The 22,733-nt window shown below is 37.3% G+C and overlaps 1 protein-coding gene across 1 annotated transcript; it reads right to left on the bottom strand.

Moving 5' to 3' along the window:
- Positions 1-1,200: 1,200 nt before the first annotated feature.
- On the bottom strand, positions 1,201-21,231 carry LOC132553038 (protein Wnt-1-like). The gene is made up of 4 exons (XM_060217243.1): positions 21,158-21,231; positions 4,119-4,396; positions 2,039-2,307; positions 1,201-1,816 (listed from the first exon to the last, which is right to left on the bottom strand). Exons 1-4 carry the CDS (start codon positions 21,229-21,231, stop codon positions 1,355-1,357), a joined length of 1,083 nt encoding a protein of 360 aa, XP_060073226.1. The 3' UTR covers positions 1,201-1,354.
- Positions 21,232-22,733: the final 1,502 nt, after the last annotated feature.

The following is a 22,733-nucleotide window of genomic DNA, read 5'->3' as shown; positions in this document are numbered from 1 at the left end:
ATATCATTATATCGTGAGTTCAAAATTCGAAAAGATTCATAGATAAATAGAATCCACCAAATGCAATGTATCTGAAATGTGAATTGTTAATTTGTTAAAGCGTAGGACAGTTTAGCACTGGGTACAATGTGGAACGTCTGTCTATATATGCTGTACCAACATAATAGGTCGGGGGACACAAGAAGTACATCTACCAAACTCCTACCGTAATGATCTAAATTAAAATTTAGACTTAAGTCATTCTTTTGATTCACTGGCCTCTAACAAACAGCTTAGTTTGGAAGTGAATTGTCATAGAACATTTTCTATTGATTTTCAACCTAATCCTCTTTCAGTTACGTTATACTACACTGGGTTACATCTCCCTTTCTTGCGTATTAACTGAAATAAGAAAAGTTTTTTTTACTGTATTCGTGATAATTTCTTCAAATAATCTCTGTTTTATTTGCATTTGTTCACACTAGGTCAAACAATAAATATATTACTTGTTTTATACATCAATTACACCGAGGGACGAACATTCAGACAAAACAAAAATAACAAACAGAGCACAATATCTATATATCAACCATCCAGTTCTCTTCCAGTATGTTATATACAGTAGACTAACTCGCATTATAACTAATGTATTTGTCGACCTCGTTATTACAAGTTCCTTTTTGTCGACCTTGATATTTCAAGTTGCCTTTTGTCGACCTGGTATTTCAAGGTCCTTTTTATCGACCTTGACATTTCAAGTTAACTTTTGTCGACCTTGATATTTCACGATATTTGAAGTTAACTTTTGTCGACCTCGATATTTCAAGTTAACTTTCGTCGACCTCGATATTTCAAGGTCCTTTTGTCGACCTTGATATTTCAAGTTCCCTTATATCGACCTCGATATTTGAAGTTCCCATTTGTCGACCTTGATATTTCAAGTTAACTTTCGTCGAACTTGATATTTCAAGGTCCTTTTGTCGACCTTGATATTTCAAGTTCCTTTTTTTAACCGTGTTATTACAAGTTCATTTTTGTCGAACTTGCTATATAAGTCACGCGCAGTCGAAATTCCCTGTTGACGCCTGAAGTAAGTTCTGTGTGAGCACGTAGATATACGGAAGCACATATTATTTGAAAACTTACCTTGTATTCAAAATGCTTCCGAGAATAATATATCTTTCACATTGCCCTAACACCAGCAATACGACATTCAGCGGAAATACCAAGTCTTTGGCGTGGTTTGGTAAGCCACATTCACGTTAGATCATATTCATAAACATTCTTTATGCAAAATATATCTATATAAAAATGAAGATGGCGAACATCCGGAGGGAAATATCAATTAGAACTCGGCAAACAAACACACGGCTTGTTAATTGCAGAAATGCATTTCCACGACTCGGGAACATTTCTTACAGTCTATCCTGCAACACCAGACAAATTTACAATGACAGTTTTCCTTAATTTCCTTGACGATTGTGAGGTATCCTCGCCCACAGCACATGAGTGTGCAGCCGTCGAGGCCATAACTGTCCTTGCTGCACTGTCGCCCGCGCGTGCCCAGCGACCCATACTTGGCGTCAGCGTTGCAATAGTCCGGTGACTCCTCAAGATATACTAAATCCTTTTTCGTCGGCTTTTTCATATCCTGTGTTATTCGCTTTAACTTTCTGCGTTTCTTATTAATTTTTACGAGACTTGCGCCGTCAAATTTAGCCTTCAATTTGGCGCCAATTGTCCGGAAGCTCTTCATTTTGCGCCAGCAGACTTTCACTGTACATGTTGCAGAAACTCCATGACATTTACACAGAAGTTCCATTGATGTCTTAACCGTCTGAAAAGAAACGGAAATTAAACATCAGAAAAATGATTGGAGATGTCGAAAACTTTGACTTAATCCAGATCATCCTACAATTTACGTGTACTGTTGAAATGTTAATCTACGTGAATTGTTCGGTTGAGGATAACCAAAAAGCTGTAAAACATCATAAATCCATGCGGAATTGACTTATCTTTGACAAGAAATTTAAACACGACGTGTTTTAAGTATACCTACCCTTCTGCCGGCCTCGTTATTCCAAAGATTCATTAATCCAGACTCGTCAAGGTTTTTCTCGTTTGCATCAACGAATTCTTTGGAAAACTTTGCTCCATATTTAGTATTTTCTGAGCAACCTCCCCATTCAAAGTCCTCACCGGACTTTCTCCATCTGATCTTGTCGTCACAGCCACAGTGATCGAGGTCGCCACGTGCACACCCGCGCGTGACGCTGTACATGACACCGGCTGACGAAATAGCGTAGATATAGGCAGTCTCTCGGCTCTCTGAAAGGAACAACATCGAATATGTACAGATACATGATTATAGTCCTTTACAGTCATCCTTTGAAGAATAATGTGTCGAAGTTTAATCCTGGTAAAATACTAGCAGCAGTGTATCGCTGAGATCTTCTCTATAGCTCAGTCAGTATATCGTCAGACCAGTAAACCAGAGGTCGTAGGTTCGAATCCTAGCAGAGGTATTGTGATAAATAATGACCTCTGTTAAACTAGTATATGTTATTAGTGACAACAAGAGCAAGAAGAGAAGACTGGTTACATTAAAAACATACGTCATGCATTTACAAATATACCCTCTATCAAAATCTGCTAATCATTTTTGCCTCGAAAAACAGAAGAGTACATTCTTATAAAAGTTGTGTAATACGAACTGGAGGGTATCTTCACCGCGTCATCCAGTACAGAAGATCTGTATCCGAACATCTCTATTTTCGGTTTGACATATTTATATATTCCCTGTCATGTTAAAGAATTTAAGTCTGTGTGTCAAGATTACGTATGATGCATATAAATGCCAACGGTAAATGAAAAGACAGACATGATTGCTTTGGAAGATAAAATATACAAGTGTCTTTATTGATCACGACACTTACATAACCTACAGGAAACGCTCACGTAATAAGATGTCTGGTCCTGCTGCTGTAAAGGCGGCACTGACCTGGTTACGCCCATTCCAAACCCAACAGATGGTGGGTGCTATTTCGGAACAAAACACTAGCCATGACTTTGTGTATGTAAAACCCCTCTCCGCCCTTGGTTGTCATATTGTCATATTTCTTAAATTGGTCTACCTAAAAACATTTCTTCCCTTAAGAACATTTGATTTTTCTGCTCTGTACACACCATACACAATTCTAAATTGAACGAATGCATTCGTTGTCTTGTTATGAGAGGCTTCTTTTCGAACAAGAAAGAATAGCGGTTGTGAGCCATACTGAAGTGTTTCGTGATAAATACGTCCAAACAAATATAACAGAAAAAGGGAGGACAAAACCATAAAAAATTGAGTATCTGGATGACAATATATCTGTTTTAGAAAAAACGTGTACTTATTGGAGATGGAAAGATATTTTAGTACTTATATATCATGTAACACACATCTATTACAAAGCAGACCCTCAGTAGACAAATGTCAATGAAGCCTTGCGAACACACACAATCACGCCATTTGACTTTAGCAAAACGAATACAGATATTTGGACTTGTTGATTTAAGTAGTCTTGTCTAAAAGTGCACCAAGCTTTACAACTGGGTCCTGTGCGACAGGTTGATTGATGCACATCAGTGTTACGTAGATAACAAATGCACACTCTTGTGAACTCCCGCGCTTCCTACCGACACCCTGCATCAGTCATCCATGGAAACATTCACACAAATATAGGATTAACACAGATTACCGTGGACTCTTATCCTGTTTAAATTCAATTAAACTTGTAAACGGAAGTTTACATGGTGCTACCGATGCCGATGGTGCGCAAATGTAGGAGATTTACGTGTAATTTACGCGTAACGTACCGTAAATGGCCGTTTGCTTAAAGGAATGCAAGACAGAATTGTGTTTTACTGCAAAAGTGCGAAACGTTCTACTTTAATTATGGTTTTCTTCGAGATTATTGAAGAGTTATAATTTTATTGCATAATTTATGTTATTAATCTATTACCTGTTACAATTTACCAATAATATTCCGTCACATTTTTCACTAATCGCTTAGTTGAGATCCGTTGTCTCTTGAACTACCACCGACCGATGTTTGATCTGTGACATCAACCTATCATATTCAACTGTATACACTTACTGATTCGGAGGACTTTGCCGAAGACGCTGGTATTATTGTAGGTGGAACAGTTCCAGCGGCGGGCAGAGAACTGGTGTTGACATTCCGAGATGCCCATGGACGCTCCTCGACTCACGATACTAATAAGTCTACTTTCGTGCTCACATAATTCCTTTTGGCGGGGGTTGAGGAAAGCCAGATTGGAACATCGTGATCCCTGGTCTGATTGCTGCTCCGGGACTTTGTTTCCTGTGAGTGGATAATGGCTGGTCGGCGATGAACTCAGAATTGCTAAGTACCTGTTGGAATAGGAACAATATCGTGTCACAATATGTACAGTACCAACTACTTCTCATCAGAGAAATTACATGATATCTTGTCAAAATAATACATGATTTGTACATAACATAGTACATACAATTTACTATAACTTTGATGCTTATTTATCCACCGTAAGGTTCTCTAAACACTTTATTTGCTTATGGTAGAGGGCGTATTTCAATGATAGTTGTGACATTTTTGTTTGAGCACATCACCAACATGTGGATTACGTAGAGTAAAGATTTCAGGGTACAGACGTGACAAGACATACAAAAAGGGGTTGGGCTGGTATGAATAACTGCAACTAATGGACTATCTATACATATATTACGAGAATTTTCTGTTAATGGCACCGTCAGAGAAGAGCACAATATGGCTGTCAGACAATACCGACCCTTGAGATGAGTAAACTAAATGTTTTCTCAACTGATTAAACTGTTTGACGCTATAGAACGCCGTAACTGGCGTTTCAAGGGTATGAAACCAACTCCGCTATCGCTCAACTTTAGACCAAACAAAGCGTGGCGGAAGTTGGAGGGATGTCAATACGGGAGTGTGAATTCACGTTTACCTTGTCATCGAAAAACTCTCACGTACACAGCATTCGACATTTAATCTCATTCATTCAAATCTTGAAATAAATTGGATTTAATTATTAAGTACCGATGTGCACGTAATGGTTGTAACGGTACGTTTTTGTTATCGGATCCCAAATTTTCTGGTCAATTCTAATTCAATTATACACACGTGTTATCGCGTTTAGCCATTGGAAATAGGGTAAGCGGGTGTTGAACGTGTTCATGGATAATTGTCTTATTTACAGATTGCTAGAAAGTTAAAAGAAAACCTACCAGACAGACAATGATGTAAAACCCCCTGAACTTAGACAATGAAACACGACTCTAATTTCGAGGGAATTACTCTATTAAGAACACCGGTTGAGTTTGAAGCATTAAAATGCTGAAATGCGTGACGACTTTGACAAAACTTAACCGTATCATGTTTTGTTTTACTGCTTAATACTAGTCACTGAATCGACACACACGTAGTTTATGGACCTGAAACAGATGGCGACTTCGTGTATCAATGAGATAATTTTCACCATTCGACTTAGGAAATTTGACAAGAGCACGCCCCGTTTGGGAGTAAAACAATACCCCGTCCATGCGTGACGTTCTCTGACTGTCGGCGTAACGCTATCGTACCGCCATCAAACAATCCTACGTAAAACAAACACCTCAACTCATGCCAGCCTTACTCTGACCCACGGCAAAGACCGGAAAATGGATCCTCTCCGAAGTTGATAGATAAAATATACCACCTTCAAAGATATATCAAATTACCCAGGCGAGAAGGGATGAGATTATATAGTTTGGGATGGGTAGGATATATATCATTCACGGACAGTTGTCTTGAGCCTTAAAAAGTACGGCACTAATCGTTGGAAACGTCGTGCAGTTTGTCTTTGATTGCTGGAAAGCCACGAAAATGCATATTTCCCAATAACAATAAAACCAGAAATTAACACATTTATGCTTCAATAAGGGCAGAAAATGACTACACGCCTTTATTCCAATTAAGGCAGAAAATAAATACGCACCTATGTTTCAATAAAGACAGAAAATGACTACACGCCTATGTTCCAATAAAAGCCATGGACACATCTGTGTTCCAATATTTATCACATGAAAAATGATATTTCATGATTTCATAATACATCCCTTCATTTGGCAGTTTTTGGTAAAACCAAGAAAATCTGAACCATAGACTAAAAGCACCATTTGTCTAGAGCCATATCATAAAGTCACAGACAACCCTCTATTCCAATACTACTAATGTAAGCATGCCTGTGGTTTTCTTTGTTACACCCGTCACGTTGTCGTTTAACTGGGAGTGTCACATCATTACAGTACCAATGAAGACATTCTACGATGACGCGAAAGATACGAAACGTCGATAATTTTTAATGGTAAAAGTTAATTGTTTAAAAATATAAGAAATATCTACCGTTTGTCTGGCGTTTCGTTTTTAATGGTTTCTACATTTATGTAGTTAGTGAAATACAGAAGAACCCGACATAGTTCTGGGTGATGTGCAGCACCATATACAGCAGGCTGATTAGCACAGAGCCATTTTTATATGTACCTAGATACACGGTCAACACCATAAATAGACAGATAGTGGGTCATACAGACAGACATGTCCACTGGAGGCGACGATTTACGACACAAACATATCCCAATACATGGAAAATGTCATTTCACATTATACAGGTTCAGTTTGAGACTGGCAAATGCCTTAATTCCTTTGATTCCGTGTTTACTGACAAAAACCGACTTCCTGTCCAAGTAACTATATTATAGTATATATGTATTACGTAAGTAATGGTATGTTTGTTGAGCAAAAGCCTTTTTTGGTCTGATCTCTGACATTTCTAGATAAATTCTTTATATAGTGTTAAGCCGTTAAAACAACGTTTCTGGATTAACATTACACAATAATACCAAGGCTTAGAAGGAAACACGAATCTATCGCGAACGATAAAACATCCAATGGCCTATATAGATAAGGGCTCTTAAAAACGAAAGCTGATTACTAGATCAGGAAAGAACATCAAACTGCTTGTTTCGCGTCATTTAAATAAGATTTGAGTACAATTGATCTTTCTACCTCCCGGTAAAAAGAGTGCTTCACGTATTCCAATAGCGCCCTCTTGACCTTCCGGTTTGTTTTTGATCTCCATTTACAATAGATAGAGTAGTGCCTCAAGTTTGAAGAGGTCTTAAGTTTAAACTTATTTTACGTGGCTTTGAATAACTTTGGCGTATTTTCGGTATGATAAAGGACAACCATAAAGAAGATATCTTCTTATTCAAATAACCAACTCGGTGTCACAACGCTCTTCTTTTATTGAATTTACAGCTAAAAATCGTTTTAAAAGTCATTAATCTCATTAGTGAGCATAATTTAGACATACCAGAGTTGATTTATACCAGAACAGGAATGTATTCATCGATAATTGGAAACAAATAATCATATTGGAGGAAAAGAAAACTGAATTATCATGAATTATTGACGGTAAGTAAATATAGTCTTAGTATAAATACACCAGTACAACTCGGACAGGCAGGGACGATGGGACGTGGGCTGTCAGGGACGATGGGACGGCCAGAGACAATGGGACGTGGGTTATCAAGGACAATAGGACGGTCAGGGACAATGGGACATGAGCTGTCAGGGACGATGTGACGTGGGCTGTCAGGGACGATGGTATATGGGCTGTCAGGGACGATGGGACATGGGTTTTCAGGGACGATGGGACGAAGGCTTTCAGGCACGATGGGACGTGGGATGTCAAGGCGATGGGGACATTGAATGTCAGGGCGATGGTTGTCAGGGACGATGGGATTTGGGCAGGACTGTGTTAGTGACCCTTAACTTATAATCTGAAACTAACTTGTAAGGAAGTTACTTGTATTAAATTGTGTTAAGATTGGCTATCGAATTACCATTCTCCGCTCCCTGCTCATAGCGGTTTGTGATTCTCAAGGAATTGGAAAACGGACCGGTATCCTCGTATCATTGGACAAAATAGTCTACACTAAATGCTGTGTATGACGTGCGAACAGCATTCCTTACGTTGTTCAATGAGGAAGTCACTAACTACTACAAGGAGACCAGCCTCTAGATGGCCTTGGCTGTTCATGGGGTGATAAATGCAGCAAATAAATCTGGATATTATATGGTAGTCTACAAGTTTTGTGATTTACACTCTTAATAGACACGTCATTATTTCTCCAGACTAACATTATCGACTTCAGTCTAAACAAGACTCTCGTCATTGTTATTTATAATCTAGTGAACTCCGTCTAACAAGTCTAGTATATACCGTTATTAATCAGCCTCTCCTATCACACCACATATCATCACACCTAGAACACTGTGAAACAATATTATGTATAACTGTAGTTTATTTTTTTGTTTTTTGATTGGGTTTTTATCGTGATCAATGTCGATGTTAGCAGTTGCTCGTTTTTTTCCACTTGGTTGCTTGTTTTTGTTGTAAATAACCTGTGACTAATGTTCTTGCTGTGTTACCCTAAACCTGTGATGTCCAACTCAATCAGGCCAGCGATGCGGAAGTGCTAATTCAGTTTGACATTTATCGTGTTCTTGCACCTGCAAAGTTTTCCTCCTGTACAGAGTAAGGTGATTTTTGCAGAACAACTTCTAAATCGAAAACAGCATGGATATTTTTTTCAGTTTATCAAATAAAAAGTTAAATTTAATTAAAGAACTGACGTTTTCTTTAAAATCTAAAACCTGAAATTATCCTGTAAAAGTACAGTTGTACTAGAATATCAATGTTACCATGGTAACAGGATAAGTAACTTTTGTCGGTTATTTATCCGATGATTGACTTAATAATGTAGACAAATTCATACCGATTATGTAACAAGTATTTATGTAAAAAATACTGTTTACCGCATAAATACTTGGAAACTGGATTTTTGAATTTAGTTAGACAGTAAAGTTGGCGGAGCCTGCCTCATATGATGAGAAATATTTCTTCAATGGCGCCATTTGATTGTTGGTTTTTTTTTCATTGTGGTACAGAATCGTCCAATTTTTGATTTTCTGAGTCCAATGCCGACCTGAAGATTACCGTGGTCATTAACGGTCAACAAAAGGACCCTAAGATACTCCATCGACGATTGTTGACAGATACTCTCTAACAGAAACCATAACAATGGTTTTAGATTGGGGTGTTAAGAAGATCCCGGCAACACTTTCAATTCTGTCAACAGAAACGTGTGCAAGTGTTTGCAAGGTGTTAACTGGAAATAGGATCTCGGGCACATTTTCTCGGAAACGGAAAAGTAATTTCCGTCCACGTGTTTATCCAGTGAAATGTATCTTAAATTGAACATGTGGCATTCAGTAAGCAGAGACACGCAGACAACGTATCACATGTTATCTGTCTCTGGAAATACGACAAATAAAAAAGTCACATAAATTGAACACAAATAATAAGTACATGTACTTACATTTGACTGCCACAGTAAATTTGAAGCAAGCATGTGTAAGTATGTACGTGAAATTAACTCGTGCACCAAAATGTCAAATCCGAACACTGCAGTATGCGATTCAAAAATAGAAATTGTTTGGTTTTGTTTCGCTATATTGTTAATTCCATTGGGAACAAGAACAAACAAATATCTACTGATCGAGCGCACCTAGGTGCACTTGGTTTGGGACGCTATCCAAATCAGGCTAGGCTTAAACGCCGTATCTGTTACGTCAGACATCGCCAACGTACCAATATAGATTATTAACCTCTTATCATTGATGACCTTGAATTAAGGAACAGTTTACGGCTGGATGACGTAGTCATTCATGTACACGTTAGGGAAATTCGTGTTCTGTCGAAAATATTTTTTTTTCAGAAATTCAACGTCATTTATTAATCTTTAAAAACACATGTGACATCCCGTCAATGATATTAAAATGGTGAACATATAAAGAATTTTGGAAACTTCTCAGTGAACTCAGAGAATAAATTAGACAGGAGGAAACTTGCTATGATCTGCCAAAAAATAAAAAAATTCCGTATTTATACCTGTTTTCTTTTTATTTATCACATGCCGATTGAATGGTATAACATTTCCCTCGAAGTTTGTTAGCAATAACCCACTGGTACGTTGACTGTCTAGAATAAAAGTCTCGCCTTTAAAACAAACAGGATGCTGCACTCAAAATCAGATAACTAAATATCACAGAATTATGAAACAGGAAAACAAATTGACTGAGGTAATGGAGTCGATGGTCTGACTTTGAGGAGAGTTGTCTGGACACAACATACCAATGTCTACCAGGCACCTGTGCCCCATTGAGCAATTACATGATCTTTGTGTTGTAATAAATACGTATACCACATGAAGACATGGTCAGAATATTTCGCTGATATACAAGTTCACATAAACAGTGAAAACACGCTGTCCAGACATTCCGTGCTTACTGTGGAATACTTGAAGAACCATAAACTGTCGCAAAGATAATCACTAAACCGTCTTACATCATGTTGTTTCAATCTCGATTGGAAAGAAACATTCTCACATCCGGAATGGGTTGCCCATAGATCATGCGTGCATTTCACGTGAGAGATTTTCGTGACGGAATATCAGAAGGGTTCGCCGGCGGCAGTAAAATAGCTGCACGGAAATCCTTGGGGTTCTTTGACCATGTCACTGGATGGTGTTACAGTGGAGATATATGACAGCAAAACAAGAAATACTGTTTCGTACAAAGCTGGTGCTTGCCTTTATCGATGCTCTTTATTTTATTTTGGTCTAAAATTTCCTTTAGATTTCCAATCAGCGTGCTGTGCACTATCATCTTGATCAATAAACCAAATTTAGGGTGACATTCAGCAAATCCTTTTTGTTAGTGAATTAACATTTTCCTATAAACAACCAATTAACGCGTTCTTAGATTGGCCAATCAACACACTCGTACGTTTAGTGTTCCTTGTATGACCAATCAAGTAACACGTTCTTAATTTGGCCAATCAACACACCCGTACGTTTAATGTTCCTTGTATGACCAATCAATTAACACGTTCTTAATTTGGCCAATCAACACACCCGTACGTTTAATGTTCCTTGTATGACCGATCAGTTAACACGTTCTTAGATTGTACAATCAACACACCCGTACGTTAAGTGTTCCTTGTATGACCAATCAATTAACACGTTCTTAATTTGGCCAATCAACGGTCTTATATCTGTTTGGCTGATATGTTTTAGATTTTTAACTTTATTCTTCTGTTTCACATCAGAATCAATGCCTTTGAAACGGAAACATATGACGTAATTGCTCGGAATGGCTTTATCTAGTGTTATATACATAGCTCGGAGATTCTGTGGTAATAGTGAAAAAGTTCAATAGGTAGTTTATCTGAAATTACCTATACAATAGTATATAGTGATATCCCCTAATTCAGTTGTTATGGAGTTGTCTACACGTGGAGATCACTGACTACCCATGTTCTGTGGATCTCTTTTTTCTGTATTATGTATAAAGTGACACAAATACGGCACGTATTAGGTACTATCTACAAAAGCTCGGTGTAAACAGGCCTAGAATGTATACACATTTGTTTAACTTGGAGAAAAGGTGAAAACTATCTAATCTTTTACACGTTTGGAATGCCGCTGTCGTAACAGTTTTTATTGAGGTCATCGTCCACATCAGACACGCACCACTTTCTGGGTATATGTAAATAGACAACTGAAACTTTAAAACATAGATAATACTGAATTTTACAAATAATTTGGAATGTTATTAATAAAATGTACGTGCTGCCTCAAGTTCAATCATAACATTCTCAATTAAAACAAACTTCACAAAAAACTGGTAAAATTAAATTTGATTACATAAAACAATTGCTATTTCAAAATTTTGATAAACTTAAACTGCTCGATAGACTGAAAGAGATGCTATTTCACTACGAGATCTTGTTTAGCGGTTCTTGAAGGAATCTAAGGTTGGGTCGAACACTTAAGGGCACCAAACGGTTCACGTTTACTGTATAGATACGTGACATTTCCGTGTATCGCTGGTGTGTAAATATGTCCGCTTTATCGTTCTGTCTTTATCGCGCTACATATTTTCTCGTTACTCAGAAAAATGTGCTGTTGTTATGACGGGTCACGTGCTCGAGATGTTTTATCACATAAAGTCTAATAGCCTGGATTCTACCACAAATACCACCATCTCTAGCCTTTCTTGAATTATACTTCAAACCAAACATAGGATTTATTCGAATATTAATGACAAGCATTACAGTTTTAAGACATGACAAGCATGTTATTTAAAAAAAACGCGCATTACAAGATCTGGTGAATCTAAACACCAATCTTTTGACTCTTTATGTGCTTAATATACACAAAATTATCTTCAATATATATCAAAGACAAAAGCAGTTTTACTTATTTGCAAGGGAAATATAAATGACTTTATCTACTTTCTTTTTAACTTCAGTAACGCCTAGTAATGACAGCACTTGATCGTCACAAGCCATGAGTTCCTTATTTGTGAGGGAAATATAAATGGTTTATCTTCTTTTCTTTTTAGTTTAAATCACACCTAGTAATGCCCGTTTTATAAAGTTGTAGACTGCATTATATTTTAATAGTTCCAGAACATTATAAACTTGTAAATATAATTCTTGAAAGGCCCAGTTGGGCACGGATTGAATCCCTTACGTCGTTTTGTTTTGTTGGTATAATAAAGTTCCAGACAACTCCAGCGTTGTATATCACACAGGGCGCGGTTTATCATATATATTTAGACAACTCCGGCGCGGTTTATCATATATATCTAGACAACTCCGGCGCGGTGTATCAGATATATCTAGACAACTCCGGCGCGGTGTATCATATATATTTAGACAACTCCGGCGCGGTTTATCATATAGATCTAGACAACTCCGGCGCGGTGTATCAGATATATCTAGACAACTCCGGCGCGGTGTATCATATATATTTAGACAACTCCGGCGCGGTGTATCATATAGATCTGGACAACTCCGGCGCGGTGTATCCTATATATTTAGACAACTCCGGCGCGGTGTATCAGATATATCTAGACAACTCCGGCGCGGTGTATCATATATATTTAGACAACTCCGGCGCGGTTTATCATATAGATCTAGACAACTCCGGCGCGGTGCATCATATAGATATGGACAACACCGGCGCGGTGCATCATATAGATATGGACAACTCCGACGCGGTGTATCATATAGATCTAGACGACTCCAGCGCGGTGTATTAGATGTATCTAGACGACTCCAGCGCGGTTTTTCGGACAGATCTAGACATACAGTTCTAAACAACGCAGACAGGATGTCTTAGCATCATGTTACGTCGTATTTAGATGGCACTGTCCGCCATATGTGTCTGAGATAACTTGGACCATTCTTTTCGAGGTGGCTTATTTTGTGTTGTTGGAAGGCCTTGTTGTTTCTGACAAAGTGTTTTTATATGGCTATACATCAGTCTGTCTATCCTCGTAGGCCCGTGCCGTAAACTATAGACTAAGTACCAGTCTAAAACTGACATACGGGATATTTGTTTTCCTTAATTAGGCAGACGTCAACTTTGAAAAGATAGTTTCCCCACCCCCTCCCCACTTACAACGCTTCCGGTTTGTGCAATATTTGATACACTGTAAGAACAGGGGGCCTACTTCCACACCCATTAACAGTCCTCGATTGCAACTACAACAGTTTGGTCCTTTAATTCGGTAAATAACTTGTTTTGTTTGGTTTGACTTTCTTTTCTTTTCCAACTATAGGGAGAAAGATATAAAAAAAGAAGCAAGAAGACGTTCATGTGCGTGTTTAATGTTTACAAATAGATTGCCGCTTGTCCCGACATCATTAGCTACTTAGAAGCTGAAGCGGACATCGTGTAGTTATTCTGAAATCTGTCATTACTTTAAAACACACAGGTGCAACCGATACCTTGTTAAAAATAATACCTTAGATACATCCCAAGGAAAACGCACGTGCCTTGTGGATCAACCCACAGTGTATATGTACTGGCTATATTCCTTCTCTACGCTCCTCCCTGCCGTCAGTTCACTCTATCGCCTTACTCGTTATGATGGGGGACAACATGTTTATGGGGGTTGGATGTAATTCAGGCAAAAACTGACTCTGTGATATCTTACAAGTTTTCAACATTTGTTATTTAAGAAGTGATTTAAGCGTTCCTGGCGGAAATTTATTTAAAGGCTTGGTTTTTAACTGATAATTGCCTCTCGTGCATTTAAATGTTGGGGGTTCATGCCAAGAATGGTTCAAAACTTCAAACTATGTGGCGCTCTTTTTATCATTTTTCGAAGAGTGATATTTATTCGCTTGTTTGGTTTTTATGTACTAGGTGTTCCCCCGTCGGTGAGGCAGTAAGGATGTCTCCAGTTACCATGGCGGGAATCTTACGTAATGCTCACTCATTAGAGCACGCGCGTGCCTCGGAAAGGCCAAATTTTATCTAGTTTCTGTCTGTTTTCACGAAATGTTGAAATAAAACACTTGGAATTAAATAACTAATGCTAATTTTCAATGCGTTTTTTCTGATTGTTACATCGTCATATACTCAATGACTTACACGGAGAATGTGCTGTTTTATCTTTCTTTAAAAACCTTGAAAATAAACAGACGATTTGAAAGCGTTTTAAATAACCTTTTATGTTTGAAATCAAACTACATGCACAATTTGAAGAGCATCCGTTTTTTCTATTCATGTTCTCGCGAGTCCAACTGCTTCGACAAAACGTTCAATCAAATTCAATTGACCTCTCATTCGTTATCATCGTCAACCCATTTTAAAAAGACGGTTGTAGCCCTAGTAGAATGACTTGTCTCGTTGGAAGCCATTGACGGGAAGCGTTTGAAGATCGCTCGAGTACCTACCGCAAATACGGGATGAATGCGAATCCGCGACAACCCAGCCTATTGAATACTGGTCGAGAACAAATTTACTTTTGATAAGCACATCTTATGATCATTACAGATTTATTTTGATATAAAGGACGTATCACAAACATGATATGTTATCAACTAACCATCTTTCATTCCTGTTGCCCGTGAAGACCCTACAGGTTTGGCCAGGAGGGCCCGCGTTATCGTTAAGTAAGACCTCCGATTCGCTATCATAGTCTCTCGACTTTTATTCGCTTTTTCAATGGAGTGAGACTTTTACTACTTGGGGTACCGATCTAGTAATGTCTAGACACGTGACTCGATAAGCACATCAAACACTGCCTTTATCTCTCAAGGCTTACTGCCTATCCATCTCCACTGAAATACCGCTTTTATTTTACTCAGGAAATGCGAGTGAAAAGTAAGCAAATGTGGTTCGACGATGTCCACATCTATAAAAATATACAAAACGAACGCGACAATAAAAAAGGCTGTGAGCAGTTCATCTGTTACAGTGATTTTCTCTTGGTTTTTTGCCTTAGGTCTTTCCCTGTGGACAAATATTGTCTTGTAACTAACGTCTATTTGCTGAAACTGTCTTCCAATTAGATGTATATAACGGTTTCTACTCCTTATAATCATTATATTTGGAAATATTGCTTTAATACTGGTGGTAAAACGATACGGGTGCCTTGAGTGACAAGGGTCTCTTGTAAGGGCATTTTCTAACAATTTACCCATGAAATTTAAATTGTCTAATTATAAAACTAATTATTTCGATATAAACTTGGTCAAAGAGTTGTAAAGACATGCCGGCCATTCCAGGTAGCACAGCGTACAAGGTAAGCAATTCAATCAATCACATATACTTGTTAGCTACTTTTCACTGCGTTAAAACATTTTCCCTACATTCAATATCAAACATTTGACCTGCGGCTACAGAGAAACCATGGGCAGACTTTTGAATTTCTGTAATAAAATACGGTCTGGTGATAATTGGAAATGGCTGTGCTGAAAGGTATAATTGGGTGTAAAGCAGAAAGCATGTCGTTTCCCGAGGCATTTGTTTCATCTTATAAAGTTAGACCTGTCTATCCCGATCGCTCCTGTTTGGTTGATATAGAAGGCTAAGTCAGATTTCCTTTTGTAGAACGCCTTCGTCTACAAGGGTCAGATACCACGATGGAGGTCATTTTTTTTTACTTTTTAGAGGAATAAAGGGTGTGGAGGTAGGATATAGGGAACTGATTTCAAATAGTCACTTTTTAAAGGAGGAGGAGGAAGAAAAGGGGCGGTGGTGGTCAATACTATAAAAAGGGTAACATTTTATCGTAATGGTTGTTTTTTATAGGAACATCATAGTTAGGCTTGCATTAGGGAGAATAACTAAAGTTTTTTGTATCATCATAATTACTATAGCAAAAACAGAATATATTTCTGTATCATAGAAACCTAGCCTTGAAAAAGAATAACATATTTCTGTATCATAGAAACCTAGCCTAGAAAAAGAATAACATATTTCTGTATCATAGAAACCTAGCCTAGAAAATAACATATTTCTGTATTATAATAACCTAGCCTAGAAAATAACATATTTCTGTATCATAGTAACCTAGCATAGAAAAAGAATAACATATTTCTGTATCATAGTAACCTAGTATAGAAAAAGAATAACATATTTCTGTATCATAGTAACCTAGTATAGAAAAAGAATAACATATTTCTGTATTATAGAAACCAAGCCTACAAAATAACATATTTCTGTATCATAGTAACCTAGCCTAGAAAAAGAATAACATATTTCTGTATTATAGTAATCTAGCCTAGAAAATAACATATTTCTTTATCATAATAAAATAACCCAGAAAAAAGAATAGCATATTTCTGTATCATAGTAACCTAGTATAGAAAAAGAATAACATATTTCTGTATCATAGTAACCTAGTATAGAAAAAGAATAACATATTTCTGTATCATAGTAACCTAGTATAGAAAAAGAATAACATATTTCTGTATCGTAGTAACCTAGTATAGAAAAAGAATAACATATTTCTGTATCATAGTAACCTAGTATAGAAAAAGAATAACATAAATCTACATCCCAATAAAATAATATAACAAAGAAAAACAGTTATTTATACAAGTTATGATGAATCACTTGTAAGCTTCAAATACATATTCTATCAAGAATTAAACGTTATAATCGAGAAGAGAACGAAACACTAGTTTAGATAAACATCCATACTGTTGTAATTCTTCAATATATTGTAATTATTTATTCTAACGAAAATAAACCTTTTCTTTATCTTTATTACATATCTTAGAGAAGAATAAGTATTACAGTATCATTTCACTTCCATATTGTATGTAATAGACATAAAATATAGCACTTTACACTGTGCAAGCATTAAGCATTTCTAAGATATAATTACACATTCTGATGAAAATGATACTCCTTTACAGTTAACACACTTTAGAGAATAAAAAATAATTAAATAAAATACACTAAGCCTGGGTGTGGTCAACAAAATAGCGGGTACTTGTTATTTTTTTTACACCCACGTACAACATCATACCAGGGTGTTATGTTTATAATGGTGAGGCAACTACTTCGTGTTCAGTACATTCAACTATGATCAGCATTTTTGAGAGTAAAACAAACAGCTTTGCTTTCGACCTGTTTATTACCATGCAGTTTTCATTTTCTCCTGTTACTTGGTGGAAAAAAGGAAATAAGTTAACATACAAGTACAAAACGTAAATGGAACTGCTCAGATATATAAACTATTTTTTATACATGTTTAAAACATCTATAGCAGGTCTGAACGTTGCCCGTAGGCCAAGGAAGAATTATCTGGGATTTGTAACGTCACAATGCAGGACTTATGAACAATAGCTCAACATCTTTTCTTTAACAATAATATTGATTTGTTCGTCTGTACATAGACTGCCATGTTTTATTTACGTCTGACATTTGACAAGGATCCACCAATTCTTATACCGGCGAGTTGTGTCGCAGCACAATGACCCTCCCACGGTCAGAGCTAACACGACTCAGTGACCACGATGATCCCGCGGGGCATTCAGACACGGGTCACTTGGTACATTGGTGTTTAATTATGCGCTGAAAAGATGAAAGGTTTTACCTATTGTTCGTCTATCTTCAAAGGTATTCTCACCTCAACCTATAGGTGTAAACAATCCATACAAAAAGTGACGACTACAAACGATTTAGCGTTACTATTTATTGCTGGGTGATTTAATTACCTGTAATTAAAATTGTGCTTAATGCGGGTAGATTAATTGATATGACGTGGTCCTAAGGCTCACACCTCGGGCGTAAGCAGCGTGAGAACACGACAAATATTGGTACAAAGTGCCCGTACCCGCGGGCTTCAACATGAACTGCAGCACCACTATTATCACCGTTATTAATAAATCATAAACGTAGTCGTTATACAACATGGCGTTGTCAAAATCGACACTTCAAAGCGTGATGAGATCAAGGACCTGTCAGCACACACTGTGAGGCATTTCTTTATGTACTAGATACAATTTATTGCCCATATTTCAATTCCGTAAATGATGTGATAATTTCGTTTTTTCTGTTTATGATATAACACAGAAAAAGAACACAATGAATTCAGACAAGATAACGAAAATAGAAAACCGAACAGTGCAATTAAAAAAACAAACAGAAAAATGCAAGAATGATTGAACTTCGAAGGGAAGTTTCAAAAATAAATGACTTGCAGAGATTGTCAATTACTAGTTTAAATGTATCCCACCACAGCCTGATTACCTCCCAATAACGTCTACTCCCCCACAGAAACGGGCCCAGAGTATATGGGGCAGAACTAAAGGGCCATTACTGGGGTCAGGGGTCAGCGAAGTTTTGGGGGTGGTGCACAGCTACAAAGTGTTGGTTTTGCCTAATTAGTCCGCGAGAATCCCAAGCCCGGCATTTATAACGTGATAATATATAGATGATCGTCTGGGGTCGAATCCGCGTAACCACACATGGACATACATACATGATAAAACATTACACTCTTAAATGGTTCGGATACCAATCAATCAAGTTGCGTAAGGAAAGTGATTAGAAACATCACTAATTAGAGACACTGTTGTTTCTCAAGATCGACTACCCAGATAACGTGATGGCTCAATTCAGTAGCAAATTTACGTGGAAAACAGCATCCGTCTATTGTGTACAATTTATTTATTTATTCATTCATTTAACTGCGGTCTTAATGACACGTATTAACGCGTGCCGCTCGACACTAGAATTTAGACAGAAATATAAAGATGAGTGCTTCAAGTACCTTTATTTTCATGAATGAAACCAACATGAAACCCAGTGTGGTGGTAAAGAAGGTAATTCCTGAGCATGTAACTTTCTGTGTAATTCTTCTTTACGGAGGTAAATTAGTCAGTGATACGGGTATCCTTAATGTGAATTGAAGTTTAGAAGTCCAGTAAACAACTGGTATAATTTACATGTCACTGAAGCGATCTTTTTACTTCATACGTGTCCATGCATAATTTCTTCATTATAATCTTGAGAGTTGAAGATTCTAACTTGAAATATCTTTCAGTGTCACTTCAGGTCATCAAGGACTCGTGTGTCAAAGTAGAAATTAGAGATTTAATCTTTCGTCACCAAACTAAAACTAACTTCACCAATATTGACAATTTGTGTAAAAAGTGACATTGCCCCAGTCCATCTGCCATTAAGTACATAGAGAATGTTTCTTAAAGGTCTGGTTGGTGAATTTTTGGCCCTGTTTCTGTACAAGTATTGTTACAACAGTCGACAAATAGATATAGAATCTAGTGATAATATCAGTAGCTGGACGAGTGTGATCGATTACAGAATGGCGTGGGGGAGGTCTCGCGTCTCACAGTGAGTCTTAATTTCTACAAAATGATTCCCGCAGGGTATCAATCACTTCCAAGGAAATGGAAAAAACTTAGGTGTAAAAATATCTGTTCAGCTCACACATTATTCTGCCATTGGCCTAATCTGTACAGGAATCGGTACGAAACTATGAGAAGGTAGCACCCCACCCGCGTCGCACCTTTGGTGTCACTTCGCCCTGTCCCCCGGAAAAACATGTCTAAACATTACATGTTACGTAACTACGTGATTCATTTTCAAGTCCACAACCTTTACTATTAAAAATAATTCAATTCAAACTTTTATATAAACTTGACCTTTGTACATATCACGGTGCTGTATGGAAATAAAATCGACGTTCTGGATATACACAAATAAAATAAATGCATTTCTAAGTGTCTGGATTAAGACTTTTTTGGGGGGGGATAAGAGGGGGGAGAGGGCACAACTGCTTTTATTAAATATTTTTAACATCCCTATTAAAGAATTATACTTGCTGTATATGTGTTAATTTATCTCATATATTTTTCACTTACAAGAAATATACGGGAATTGGACGGACATTTTGGCGAAAATGATGACTTTAAACGAACATGACGATTATCTTACACTACTCCATCACAAACCTATCTGGTTCGGTATCCGACACAGAAGCCCCCAATATAACACGTGTTTAATATCCCACGTATCAAAGAAAAGCACGTGTAGCGGCGGTAGGTTTTATTATTACACAATTAGACCTGTAATGTTGTTACCCCGTCCCGTACATATAAAACATATTAAACTGAATATGGTCAACAAATTAGGAATATTTATTCTAAGGCAAGCTATTTGTTATTTTTTTTTCTCTTGCTTTCAACTTTATCAAAATTATAAAAAAAGTTTATATTTCCCCTCTATTCAACTGAATATTAGATAGTTTCAAATAAATTTTAATGCAAATTTGACATCTAAGTTTTTTTAAAGAATTCATCACAGAACTAAATCGTCACCTCTCCAGAGTCCAATTCCTGGCAGAACTCACTTCTATTAAGTTCTGGCCATTTAAAAAGTATTACAGTGAAAAATATCATCTTTACAAATCGAGTTTGTTACCTTCATCCCGTTTTATTTCTTTCAGATTTTCTGACATTACATTCTTTAAAATGTTTCATCCAATAATTAATTACGTAACTTCTTATATATTTTTATTTAATATGCTGCTTCTGTGTATAATAGAAATAGAAAGGAAAGTGTAAGAAATATCCCGGATCATTATCACTGGGTCTCTACTGAAGGTATCCAACACAACAGAGACAGGTTAAATACAGTAACAACAATTTTTTAAACTTAATGATCAATACTTACCACCAGGACGCGTGTACGTTCTGCAAAATGCACACCAAAATTATAGAAATATATTGTCTTGTTGAACAGCCCATTCTATATCGTCTGTTGGAAGTTGCCAAAATCACAGATCCTAGAAACTACCCTCTCAGTCCGTGCTGTGTGTCTCCATGCTGTACATCCGGGCAAACTTTCATTTTTCACAAAAAAAAAAAAAAACTAAATGAAAATAGATCAAAATCACAAAGTGTGCAGAAACATCCAAGAAAACTCCAGTATTTCCGTGTTTTCTCTTTCTTCTCTTAAGAAAATGAAGAGCCGATGGGAATATGTTTCAATGATTGCTAGTACTCCAGTCTAGGGTCACTTCTCAGGGTACAGCCCGCCAATGTAAACACCAGAAGCACAACATGCACTATGACCGCCTTAACGGTTACACCTCCTAGATATCCTCGAAGACTTTCTCCGTTTCCTTCTGTCTTCGTTCTAAAGTTCCGTTTGAATAACGCCTCTGACAACATGCCCTCAAACTAAAAACCAATTTGTCTTTTTCGATGCATGCTGGCCGCTGATTGGTCGAGCGTGTTCACACGACACCTCCAGCGGATCTGACTTACTACGGTGTGTTTTCATTAAATTTCCCTCTTGTGGATCAATTATATACTATAAATGAAAATAGGCACAGTGCCCGTTTTAAAAGTGACCCCTGCTTTCATGTGTTATCAGCCCTCTGTGGGCGAGTGTTCGCGACCGTCAGTTCGTATCTGATACTACAATTGTACAGCACAAGAATATTGTAAAACGGCTTTACGCCGCTTTTATTTTACAATAAGAGAAAAATTGGTTTTTCTACTTGGTGTAAAACAAAACCTACACCGGTATTTTTAAAGTAATAAAACTATTATCGAACCGCAAAAAAAACATGGTTCAACATACTGTCCCGCTGCTATCAGAATTTTGTTGAAAAATCTGCCCAACTTTGTTTCTGTGATCCCTATGATACTGGCCCGTGTATTGCCTTCCAATGATTTTAAAACACGCGAGTTGTCGTATCCAGCAGTGTTTGTTTCAATAAGATGTTTAGTTAATGACAAAACGCGGTGTGGTGTCACCATGTGTCAGGGTGTGTGTTAGGCTCTAAGGTACACAGACGTACTTAGCTAGATCTTAATAAGGAGACTTAGTTGTCAAAACGTCAACCCAAGTTATCTAAAACCTGTAGTTCACCGATCTCTCCCCTATTGTTTAAACCTCGACGTGTGGACATCGACTGAACAAGTGAACGTGCTGTATCTCTTAAAGAACCACGCATGTCGACCGAAAACCGATAATTAAACCGTTCTCGAGATTAGCTTTGGTGAATTGAAAACATACACAAGAATCTGGTGGAGGAACTTTATCCTGTTAACCGGGACAGATTTACTCCATAAGTAGATTTTCTTCAGGTCTCTGAGATACTAACAAGTATCTCACCTTTAACCAGTGGATAAATAAACAATATGAGATACGTAGCAGAGACCTTACATACATCACAGATAATTAATAAATAATTAATTAATGACGATAAAATCAGAATTTATTTTGTGCCAAAAGTTTG

This window comes from Ylistrum balloti, unplaced genomic scaffold (genome assembly GCF_031769215.1).
Source record: "Ylistrum balloti isolate Yb309-2 unplaced genomic scaffold, AGI_CSIRO_Ybal_v1 Utg370292, whole genome shotgun sequence".
Classification (NCBI taxonomy): Eukaryota; Metazoa; Mollusca; class Bivalvia; order Pectinida; family Pectinidae; genus Ylistrum; species Ylistrum balloti.
The sequence above is the reverse complement of the archived record's forward strand: the minus strand, read 5'-3'. Positions and strand labels throughout refer to the sequence as shown.